This window comes from Lepidochelys kempii, chromosome 1 (genome assembly GCF_965140265.1).
Source record: "Lepidochelys kempii isolate rLepKem1 chromosome 1, rLepKem1.hap2, whole genome shotgun sequence".
NCBI lineage: Eukaryota > Metazoa > Chordata > Testudines > Cheloniidae > Lepidochelys > Lepidochelys kempii.
The window spans coordinates 243,313,806-243,326,589 of NC_133256.1; the positions used below are offsets into that span (position 1 = coordinate 243,313,806).

General features: G+C 42.3%; 1 protein-coding gene across 5 annotated transcripts in view; it reads left to right on the top strand.

Annotated features, from left to right (window-relative positions):
• The first annotated feature begins 1,975 nt into the window (after positions 1–1,975).
• The window catches only part of ETFBKMT (electron transfer flavoprotein subunit beta lysine methyltransferase), a 31,878-nt gene continuing 21,069 nt past the window's right edge, over positions 1,976–12,784 (top strand). For 3 of the 5 annotated variants that reach the window (XR_012155987.1, XM_073321549.1, XM_073321517.1), the window contains exons 1-3: positions 1,976–2,137; positions 4,740–4,882; positions 6,868–7,326. Coding sequence is in view for 4 of the 5 variants with exons in the window: in XM_073321549.1 (XP_073177650.1) it covers positions 7,007–7,326 (320 nt within the window). In the remaining variant the exon portion in view is untranslated. The remainder of the gene's footprint in view (positions 2,138–4,739; positions 4,883–6,867; positions 7,327–12,784) is intronic. The other 2 variants (XM_073321530.1, XM_073321539.1) reach the window with 2 other exon arrangements.

Here is a 12,784-nt window from a genome sequence, read left to right on the forward strand (position 1 = left end):
TAATCGAGTGACCAAAGAGATTGAAGTGTTCTCCGACTGGTTTGAATGTTATAATTCTTGACGTCTGATTCGTGTCCATTTATTCTTTTACATAGAGACTGTCCAGTTTGGCCAATGTACATGGCAGAGAGGCATTGCTGGCACATGATGGCATATATCACACTGGTAGATGTGCAGGTGAACGAGCCTCTGACAGTGTGGCTGATGTGATTCGACCCTATGATGGTGTCCGCTGAATAGATATGTGGACACAGTTGGCAACGGGCTTTGTTTCAAGGATAGGTTCCTGGGTTAGTGTTTTTGTAGTGTGGTGTGTGGTTCCTGGTGAGTATTTGCTTCAGGTTGGGGGGCTGTCTGTAAGCAAGGACTGGCCTGTCTCCCAAGATCTGTGAGAGTGATGGGTCGTCCTTCAGGATAGGTTGTAGATCCTTAATGATGCGTTGGAGAGGTTTTAGTTGGGGGCTAAAAGTGATGGCTAGTGGCGTTCTGTTATTTTCTTTGTTGGGCCTGTCCTGTAGTAGGTAACTTCTGGGTACTCTTCTGGCTCTGTCAATCTGTTTCTTCACTTCAGCAGGTGGGTATTGTCGTTGTAAGAACGCTTGTTGAGAGACTTCAACAAAGAAACTTCAAAACCGGACTCCAAGGAGAGACTGCTGAATTGGAATTAATTTGCAACATGGATACAATTAACTTAGGCTTGAATAAAGACTGGGAGTGGATGTGTCATTACACAAAGTAAAACTATTTCCCCATGTTTATTCCCTCCCCCCACTGTTCCTCACACGTTCTTGTTGTTGGGGACACTGGGGCATGGCCGCTAGGTAACTCGAGGGGATGGAAGACCACGAGTGTCGATGAAGCCCCCTCGCACTAGGCCCAGGTGTCCTTGGCCCCCCCTCCTGCCTGGAGGCACTTGCAGCAGTTCTGCGTACTAGGCCCAAGTGTCCTTGGCCCCCCCGCCTGGAGGCACACACAGCAGTTATGCTGAGAATCTGCAACAATATGTTGCAGAGTCAGACTGCCTGAAACTAAGCAAGGCCACGCAGGCCAGATATGGAAAAACAATGCTGAATAAAGCAGCTTTATGTATAGTTTAACAAATGATACAGAGAATCAGGGAACTAGCTGGGAACTGGATTGGCTGGCTATATGGATACTTGGGGCAGCTTGCTATTGGATAAGTATGCTGGGAAAAAGGATGTATAAAAGCCTGTGTAACTTCCTGCTCGGTGTGCAGGATTTGAGATTTTATTCTCCCTGTACCTTTTTGCAGCTGCAAATAAACTTTTCTGCTTCTCCACCCCATTGTGATTATTGGGTGTAGCACACCGGGTAACGAACCAACTCAAGCTGTTGTTCAGCCTCTCGGCACTGGGTGCCGGCAACATTGTCAACTGCTGGAACTGGCCCACCTTGATTATCACTACGAAAGTTCCCCCCTCCCCCCCCGGCTCTCCTGCTGGTAATAGCTCACCTTACCTGATCACTCTTGTTACAGTCTGTATGGTAACACCCATTGTTTCATGTTCTGTATGTATATAAAATCTCCCCGCTGTATTTTCCACTGCATGCATCCGATGAAGTGAGCTGTAGCTTACAAAAGCTTATGCTCAAATAAATTTGTTAGTGTCTAAGGTGCCACAAGTCCTCCTTTTCTTATTACTGATTTTGTAATCTCAGTTGCTCTCTTTCACATCAGGAAGAACATCTGGCTTTTTTAAAAAATGCAATTTTTAGACAGACTATTCCTATATATAATCCCAATCTAACCTCACCAAGAATCACAGAACTTTAGAGATGGCAAGAGGCCTGTCTGATCTGTCTCCCTGCCATCGCAGGATTTTTCCTTTACACAGGCATCTCAAGGCAGATCCAGCAGCAGTTCTACTATATCAAACACTGCCCCCTTTAAGGGATGTAAGGGAAAAATCATGCACGTGGCTTCCAGAGCAGAGCACGAGCCTGATGATCTCACCATGCTGGTGCATGTGAAACAGGAAACAGAAAGCCAGGCAAATGCTATTTGCTAACCACAGCAACAACACAAGGTGCAAAAAAACAACAACAACAAAATGGAGAAGGACAGATTCACTGGGCAGACGGACTCCAGGTTTAAGCTGTCACAGTAATAACAAAGGTAGGCTTTTAAAAAACATTAAAAGTTAAAATCTTTTCTGCACTAGCATTAGCACAGTGTTAGCAGCACCTTCCTAAGGAGGACTGCTTTTACTAGCTCAGTCCCTACTCCCCTGGCCCACGAAGACAGGGGTGGAACTGTTAGAAGACTGTACAAAGCTCTGCTGAGCAGCAGGCTCGCTGCTCTCGAAGCCGTGAGTCTTTTAAGAGAGGCTGGGAAGAGAGGTACATGGTCAGTGATACAGACCTGGCAAGTCTCAATCTTTTGGATTAATTTTAAGGCAGTTTTAAGAATCCCTTATTTTTGGATTAATTTTATCCGAAGAACACAATTAATTTGAAATCTAATCAGTTAAAAAAAAGGTCGTGCTATTTGAGTCCTTCTGTCAGCGTATGTGGTTTTACGCTCACATTTCTTATATTTAAAAACCGATATTTTCCCTCTCCTGTTGCTGTAGGAGAAATCCATACAACTCGGAAATCTGACTAAACGGGAAATCATGAAATTGACCATAAAACAAAGTGCGGTCAAATGCACTGTACAAACCAACTGAAAAAAAAAAAGTCCTCTCTTTTTGATAGATTCGAAGATTTTAAGGACAGAAGTGACCATTAGATCATCTAGTGAGTCTGACCATCTGTACAACACAGACCACAGAATTTCACATAGTTGTGTACTGTCTCTCAGCTTCATAGATTCATAGAATTTAGAGCCGGAAGGGGCCATATTGTCATGTAGTCTGACCTCCAGTATATGAGCCATTAACGCTCACCCAGCTACTTTTATCCTGAGCCCAATAACTTGTGTCTGTCTCAAGCTTAAGTTATGTTTGACTAAAGAATATCTTCCAAAAGGGCATCCAGTCTTGATCTGAAGACATCAAGATATGGAGGATACACCACTTCCATTGGTAGTTAGTTCAGTGATTAATCACACACACTATTCAAAATTTGTGTCTAATTTCTCATTTGAATCTACCTGGCTTCAGCTTCCAGCCATGGGTTCTTGTTATGTCTTTCTCCGCTTGATTTAAAGAGCCCTTTTGTACCTGGTATTTTCTCCCCATGAAGGTATTTATACACAGTAATCAACTCACTTCTCAATCTTCTTTTTGATATTCTTAACGGGTTGGGATATTTAAGTCTCTAGCCCCCAAATTATTTTTGCAGCTCTTTTTGGAATCTTCTTCAATTTTGTTACCTTCTTTTTAAAATGTGAACACTGGACATGTACACAGTACGTGTCTTACATATGCTGTATTCAGAAGTAAAATCACTTTCCTACTTCTGACTACTTCCTTGTCTATACCGAGGTAAAATTACCTCCCTATATCTCAGTAGTGGCCAGTGATGCCAGTTCCCATGATTTTGTCATGGGTCTCATGATAATTGTTTTCCTTAAAGCCCCAGCTTCTGGATTCAGGTGGATATGTGATGATTTCAGCCTTCATTCTTAAAGAAAAGGACGTTTCTAGTCCTCGTGGCTATGGAGAAAGCTTCAAAATGTGACCCCAGTACACTGCATCCTAAAGGCTCAAAAAGCGGGAGGCAAATAAAAACAACATTAAATGTATTATTTTTACATAATCTCATTATTTTAAAGCCAATCTCATGATTTTTGGTGAGCCTGGCTCATGATATTTGACGATTTGGGGTTGGCAATACTGGAACTCCCCTATGTATACATCCAAGGATTGCATTAGCTGTTTTTAACCACAGCGTCTCATTCATGTTCAGTGGCTTGTCCACTACTAGCCTACAATGATCCTTTTCAGAGTTACTGCTTTCCAGGACACAGTCCCCCATTCTGTAGGCATCACCGGCATTCCTTGTTCCTAGATACATAGCTTTGCATTTGACTGTATTAAAGCATATTTTATCCCAGGTTATCAAGTGATCCAGATGGCTCTGTATAATTGTCGTGTTGTCATCATTTAGTGCTCCACTAATTTTTGTGTCATCTGCAAATTTTATCAGCAGTGATTTTATATTTAACTCCAGCTCATCGAGCAAAGTGTTGAATAGCATTGGGCCTACTACCGATTCCTATGAAACCTCACTAGCAACATCCCATTCAATAATGATTCCCCATTGACAATTACTTTTTGAGAATTGTCAGTTAGCCAGTGCTTAATTCATTGAATGTGTGCTCTATGGATATTGTTTAGTGCTCTTTCTTAATCAGAATGTCATGCAGAACTATACAAATGCTATACAAAAGTATATTATACCTATATAGTTACCTTTATCATCCAGACATAATCTTCTTAAAAAATAAAATCAGTTAATTTGATAAGACCTATTTTCCATGAAAGCATGTTAACTGGTGCTGATTATATTCCTGTCCTTTAATTCTTTATCGGTTGTATACTGTATCAGCTTTCCCATTATTCTGCCTGGTGTTGATGTCAGACTAACTAGCCTATAGTTACCAGGTCATCCCACTTGTAATAATATTAGCTGTAACTTGCAATACGATGTGTATAACATATTTTAGGAATGTAGGTTTTAAGTTAACAATGTCCCTTTAATGATTAAACTTTTGGCCTGTGTTACACTGATAGTTTTAAAACTAAGAGATTTTAAATGTCTCACTCATTCAGATTGTTCCCACCGTTTGACAGCCCACTCAGTGCAGGATTTTAAGCAACATTTACATGGAAATCCACAGGAGATTCAATAATAGAGCTCTTTCTTGAATGGAAAATAAGGTGCGTTGTTCCTACACCTGGAAAAAAAATTAGAGGTAAGAAAGACTTTAGATTTCCATCAACTTCAAAGGCAGCAAGAATTTTCAGCAGAGGTGTGAGCTAAGTGATAGTAGCATAGTCATTGCTCTCCTTAGTGTCCTGATTTGATTTTGACCGGAGGTTAAAAAAGCTTAAGGCATGAATTAAGATGCACTCAGGGCCCAGTCTTGCACTCCAGTGGCACCCCTGGGCACAGTTAGTGTTCTGGGTGTAGCAGAAATGGATAATCATGCCCTATGTGTACATTTTGGGTCAATTAATGCCTGTTCTACGCCTGCCAGGGACTTCCTCTACATTGTTGAAATTCCATAGGGTACAGAAAGGCAGCTTTTTGGCCCCTTTTTGCTGGCAGAGCTGGTGTAAGGTGGTTGTGGGGCATCAATGAATTGGGGTCCTCCTCCCAATGAGTAGTTCATATCTGTCCCACTTGGGGGCAGTGTGAAATTGACTGGAGTCACGCCAGTGTTGCTGCTACCCCCACAGTGTTTTGATTGGCAGCAGTGTTGTTCATTGTACTCTGCTGCTGCTTGGTAAAGCTACGAGCCTCAGCACAAGTGCTGAAGCCCTCCCTTTGCAGACCGCACTACAGTGGTTTTCATTCAGCTCACATATGGCTATCTCCACAACCCTGTGGGTTGGAACCTGCTCTTGTTTTAGTGAAAGCTTAAAGTCCCCAGAAATTGATGGTTTAATGCCCCCCCACTTGCCAGGGAATACTTCTTACTCACCCCTGGAGAGTAGATTAGTTAAGTACTGCACTATAAATATCTTAACAAAATTCAAAGCAGCCATTGAACCTTTAATTAGCATTTCTATAGCCACTTTAAAGTTCATGCCACATATAACAACAACGTGGGCTCTCTGCCATGCCTGTGCATAATTGCATAGATTGAACATTCACTGAAAAGCAATAGGTGTGAACATCCTGCTGTTGTGTTTATCTGTGGGGAGTAGGGAGGCAGACGCTAAAAACTGTGTGTATTTAATCTTTAAATCTGTCAATTCAACCACTGACATTGTATGTCCTTGGAAGTGTTTGAGACACTTCCCCATATGCAGTTCCCTGATTTGATTACTTTAATGGCTCATTCCCTTGAACGCCACCACTCCCTTCATGGATTTTATTTTAAGTATCCAAAGACACTGTAGTAGAGCACAATTCAAAGTAATACCCTTCCCCAAACCTTTTCACGGTTTTGTAGCAAAGGTGCCATTTCATGTTCACTCTCTTGCCTTCCCTATGGGAATACCTGCTGCAGAATGTGAGATTAGTAGCCGAGCCTTAGACCAGGTCTATGCTAAGAGCACACTGCCAGTATAGCTACTCTAGCATACTATACTGGACGCAGCCCCCTCCGCTTGCCCCCTCCAAGTAAAATAAGCTATGGTGCCAAACCACAGTTTTATTGGGAGAACTGCGTCTACACTAGGGACTTTTGCTGGCACAGCTCTGTCGGTCAGAGATTATACCTTCACACCCCTGCCTGACATAGGTATGCCAGTACCAGTTGCCATCCAAGGCCTAAAGTTGAAATTAGAAATCAAGTCCATCTAAACGGCAAGCCCAGCAGTAACAGTATGTGGTGTAATTTATGTTCAGTGCATGTTTATGTTTCCTTAGGGCCACTGAAGTCAATAAGAGTTTTGCCATGGACTTTAGTGGAGCCATGGTTTGGCCCATTGGGTTGACTTTGTCTCCTCCTGCCATAACAGAACTAGAGTAATGAGCTGTCACATGAACTGTTGCTTTCCATCCAAAGAAACTCACCCCACTGTCCTCTAAGTTCTCCACCCCTGTGTAGGATTTGCCTTTTCTGGAACTACATTGTAGACCTGTGACATGGGGAAATATGAGCCTGACAAACTTGAGATCTTTCATCCACGTATAGCAACTCCCATCCAGCTGCCGCCTCTTGCAGCATTGATGGTTGTTAACCTTGAAATAGATATTTTATCATTAATACGTTGCTCTTGCTTTCAGGAATCGCCATCCATTGCTACAAAACGAGACCGCTTCTGAGTTGGTTTCAAACACGTCTCCTCACACACTTACAAGATCAACCTTCGCTGTGCAGCTGCTTTGAATTCAGATCAGGAAGGATTTTTACCAAAGGGGAGGCATGGTATTCTGCTACTTGAAGTGGTTTATAGGCTTTGTCAGTAGGGATGTCCTCACAAAAGCTTCAAGGAGCAGTAACAGAAGCACCTCTTTGGTATGGAGATGCTGCTATCACAGGACTCCAGGAAGCTTCCTGGATCCTGAGATGAGAGCATTTCTGGAGGAGAACACTGAAGTCAGTAGCAGTGGGCACCTCACACCAGAGATACGACTGCGACTTCTGACGCCTCGCTGCAGATTCTGGCAGGAAAGAGCTGACTTGTGGCCCTATGGCGACCCCTTCTGGGCAATCTACTGGCCAGGAGGCCAAGCCCTGTCCAGGTACAGTGCCCAGTGACCACTAGAGTAAATATGTACTATCACCCCATGCTGCATCGGATACCAGATTTGCTTGTGATAGTACTGCTCTCTAGTGGCTGCAGCCAAAGGGGTTTGTAAGCCCTAGTACAAGTACACCTAACACAGATTCTCCTTCAGCTCAAGTGATAGAAGCCTGTGGCTTTGGAATAGAAGGTCCCAAGTACTATCTCTGCTGATGACTATGAAGTCTGTGCAGCTGCTGTATGTAGAATAACTGTTGGCTGTTAAATCTGTTGACTTCAATGGAGTAGCATGTGTTTACACCAGGGCTGAATTTGGATGTGTGGGAAAGTTTTGCATTTTCCACAAAAATATTGCAAGGTATTTAATCACATCATTTAGTGTCACTTCAAGAGGGGAATACTTAGTTCACAATAACTCAGGGTTATTCCAGGAGGAGACAAAACATGCTCATGGAAGCATATCTGTGTCCACTGAAAAGGGTAGAATTCTGCTGGTGCAACCTTTGAGTGTAGACAAGGCCTAACCTATATCCAGACTGGTTCTAAAATCCTAAATAAGGGGGCGGGAATGTACACAGACAGGATTATTTTATATTTATCTGACCGTGTTGCACTCATTTACAAACTGTATGCCATATTTTATTTCTGACAATTTTGCAGTCAAAATGCAGATGCTGTCTCTGATTCCCAGGGGCTGTTAATGTTCTTATATCACCCAGAAGTATCTTCTCCTACCTAAGAAGTCATGAGTCATTACTGCAAACAGCCAACCTTCAGCCATCTCCCATTAAGTTGAAAGGGAAAGGTTTGATTTGGGGTTGGGTTGGGTTTTTAATACTTTAAATTTTTATCATTTTATTTATTTTTGTCTGCAAGAAAGCAAAAATCAGAGGCTTTTTTAAGTTGGAAACAATATGAGTCTCACAGCTAAGTTATGAGAGGTGATTAGATGGACCTTCAACACAATTAAAGTGCTGCTAAAAACAGTAAGTCAATTAGGTACTGTAGTTAATCTCATCTCCATGGTTTGTTATCAAATGGTGCCTTTGCTACCTAACCATTTGGTTAGCAACATTAATTAATGCTCTGGCATTTCACCAGCAGATTTAACAACGATTTGCTGTTTTGCTGACCTGAGAACTTCAGTAATGAATTGCATAATCTGAAAAAGTGAAAAATGGACGGTGCGTAGGGGGGGAAATGCTGCTTCCGCAATTGTATGCTCTTTCAACAGTGTCTGTTTCCCACAACATCTGAGCTCTCTGATGACAAAGTTTCAGAGTACCCTTTTCAATATAACCTGAGATACCTTATTAACCTAGCCTTGCAGACAACTGTCTCCAGCACTAAGGCAATCTATTTCCACGCTGGGCTAGCATTTAGGCCCTAACTGTTTTCTGAACTTCTAAAGCGAACATCAATATTACAGGCAATCTGAGAAACACTGAGTTGGAATTAAGGTACTTAAAAATATTCTGGGCACAATCACCCTCTCTACTTGCATTACTTCAGATCCAAGCAGGGTTCTGCTGCATGCTCCTCCTTTTCTATGACCCCCCCTCCATATATAAGTTATGGGTTCATCTGAGAGAGAGCAAGGCTGCCATAGAGGAAAGGGTGTCAGCAGGGCTGGATTAAGGTTATGAGGGGCCTGACACTAATGGGAGGGAAGGGCCTAAGTATGAATTACATATTGCAAGAACAATTATGAAGTCATAAAACATTTATCGACAAACATATTTACATATTTATTTATTTATGTAAAATTAACAAGTTTGTTCTACTCTAACTACGCTCAATTCTTCAAACAACACCCCCCCCCCCCAGCTTTAGCAGTGGCAAAGTCATGAATGATGTCATTGTAATTCAAAGACCTGATGATTTCATTCTCAATGCTCAAGAGGGACAAAGCACTGAGATGCTCTTGAGTCATGGTGGATCGGAGGACATTTTTGACCCTGGTTAGAAGACAGAAGGAACATTTCTCCACTACAGTTAGTGATCATTAATGACAAATACAGCCGTAATGCAGTTTCAACATTTCAGAAACATTCTATCACATTGGTTTCAGTGATAACTCAGTACATCCAAATACAATTTGCTTTCATCATCTTTTCTCTCTAAATCTGAGAGTGATGCGAATTCAACAAATTGAAGAAATTCTTTAGTAAAATCGACAGGGAGATCATCTGGGTCCTTCTGACACAGACGTCTGAAACCTTCACTGACTTCAGAACTTGAAATGTTAGGCAAAAAATTTGTCAGTACACTATAGTACAGTTTTGTCAATATTTTCGTAAGCCTTGATCCAATGTCCTAATGAACTCTTCAGTTTGTCAATGATTGTGATGAAGGTATTAGCTCTGAAGGCCTCCTTGTCACTGAATGAGTGGGAAGCTGCATCGTCGCATGTCTTCTGTCTTTTGCGGCGTTTGGCTGACTCTTACTCATGGTTAGCAGTCTTTGCAGCCCCCTGAATTTCATACACATCAAACCTATCCTGCATTCGTTGAAAAACAGTTCCAAGACTCCTCATTAGGTTTACCGCAGTGGAAAGGTCAATTTGAGCACTTTGCAAGCATACACTGCACCTGCTGAATGGCTGAAGTATATCATTCCAGACCTCACACAAAATAGCAGTTTCCAAAGGGTGCATTGCATCACTCAGGATCTTCGCATCTTTTCTTGTTGCTGATTTTTGAGATTCATCTTCCTCGATGCTCTCTAGTGCTTCAAGGATGTTGGGGTATCCCAGAACAACTGCATTCTCAGCTTCAGTGTTAGTGCTCCACCGTGTCCCTGAGAGTGATTTGGGCACCCCTTTGGTAGTGAATCTCTAAGAATCATCCAACGACTGGTTGATGCAGAGAAAAAAGATTGTACAATTCTTGGACAAATCCAAAAAAAGAAACTGGTTCAACACAACAATCCACGGCAGATTGGCCAACAAGGCTGAGTGAGTGAGCAGCACATGGTATGTAATCAACCAAAGCACTGTGCTCTTTTATCTTTGCCTGCATCCCTGAATATTTGCCACTCATATTACTTGCATTGTCATAGCTTTGGCCACGACAAAGGCGGATGTCAATCCCATTTCTGGTAAGGAAATTGAGTAGGTGCGAGACAAGTTTCTCCCCTGTGTAGCTGGTGATGTTTATGAAGGTCATGAAACGCTCAACTGGTCCGCTGGGTAGCACATAACGCAAGATGACAGTCAGCTGATCTACGTGTGACACATTCGGTGTTGAGTCGACAGACACTGAAAAATATTCCACATCTTTGATCTCATCTATAATCACTGATAGTGTCTTTGCCAGCAATGGCCTTTTCCATAATTTGCATCTTCATTGATGTGCTGAGCTAAGAAAGGGTCGAACTTAGAGATTAGCTCTAGAATGCCAAGATAATTGCCATTGTGTTTCAATCCAACAGTCTCATCTGAGCCACGGAATGGCAGACCACGCTCAGCAAGAAAAACTATGGTTTTAACGACGCATCTGAGAACATTCTTCCAATAAGCACGAGCTTCCAAAAACTGATTTTCCATTTGTGTATCAATTCTGCCACTTACTTTCTTTCGGGCGTGGTAGCTGCTGGCGATGTATGCTGCTCACTCATTGCATGATTGATAATGTATGCAGTATTCTTCCAATCATTGAAGCCTTTGCAGAACATTCCCCACTTTTTGGTATGAGAAAACAGGCTGCAATAAAAACAGTACACTTTCTTCTTAGAAGGTGAATAGATGAGCCATTTGTTTGCCAATCTGTTTGTTAGACTTCACATATTCAAACATTGACTTGGTCAGGTAACAATTCTGATTGGTGTACTCTTGCTTTGTCAATGACAAGTCAGCATCTAGATTCTGGCATTTCTGTGGGCCCTTCTCTGTCCAATATGCAATGAGATCTTGAGAAGTCACGTCCCACGTGCCTGGATCGTTGGAGAAGGATATTTTTGTCTTACTATCACTGGGAAAGTCTTGAGAGGAGCAGGGTGAGACTGCAGCTAGAGAAGTCACAGGAGGCTGCTCCTTTTCATCAGACGCAGGCGCAACAGGGTCACGTGGGCTGGTATTCGCCTGGACTTCCTCACCACCAGACTTAGCAGGAGGAAAAAACGTTAGGAGCAAAGGAGATCTTTTCAGTACTGCATCTTGTCTTTGCCGTCTGTCTTTGGCCTCCTTCAATTTCTACCATCCTCCTTTCTTCAACATGGCTTCTATTGTTCAGTGTAGGCCTACTGTGTACAAAGTTCTATGTTGCTCGGCCCACAAAGACAAAATCACAACCACCGTAAATTGAATTCACAATCTTGATAGATTAATTTGTACAAAGCAATATCTAATGAGAAAAAATTTCTGATGGCCCCGTTACCGTCGCTCAGCTGTTACTTCAGTGTGGAATGGAGGGCCTAAAAATGAGAGCCTAAAGTAGGGCCTAAAAATAGGAGGGCCTAAGGCTATAGCCTTATTAGCCTATGGGTTAATCTGGCCTGGGGTGCCAGGAAATAGTGCTACTGGGCCATCACATAAATTCCATTGCTCTTTTTGTTGGTGCCCTCTAAGCTACAGAATATCCCTGTGGATCTCAGAACATCTGCACATTAGGAGGGTCGTGCTGCCTGCTCATTGTATGGAATAAGGGGAGGAGGGTTGGTTAAACCCCTTCCCCATGGCAGAATAGTGAAGAGTCTCACTGTTGTATATTGTCATAGCCCCTATGAAGCTAGGACAACTTTCATCCCACCCCCACACATAGGGGAGAAAATGACGCGCTGTATTTATTAATAATAATAATAATACCTGGCTCTTATATAGTCTTCAGGCTTTTCCTCCTCAGATCCAGGTTAGAGGTCTTTGTTTGCTGACTCTTCACAGCACAATGGTTCTGGCTGTCATGGTGCCAAGCATAATCTCACATTCACTGTTAATTCGTCTTATTTTTCCAGTCACTCTGGTGTAGCGTTTCAGTGGAATATGAGCATGTGGCTCTTTAAAAACCAGAAAAGGAGCTCGTGTTGCAAGTTGTCAGATAAATCATGTGGCAAGACATGAGTTGCTTTGAAGTTATAGAATTTACATCTCTCAGAGGCTGAGTGCTGCATCAAACTATCCAGACATTGCTGTTAAAACATTCATATTTGTACTGATAGTTGTAACTTTAATGTCACTACTATCAGCTACAGTTGTTCCATTTCCTGCTTTGAGTGTCAAGTTTCATAGCCACCATCCAATTTTAACCCATTCATTCCATGTTTTAAACCGAGAGAATGATCTGATTGATTGAAATGAAGGATGTAGCTTGTTGCTGTTGTCGCATGCATGCACCCTCTGGTGGTTTTTTGTGTTAGCACAGACATGCTGGTTTGCAGGAGAGACTGCGTGCAAGGCTTACGTGGAATATCTTCTGAATTAATATATCCTGCATCATTACGTCTATGAAGTGGACTCTCAC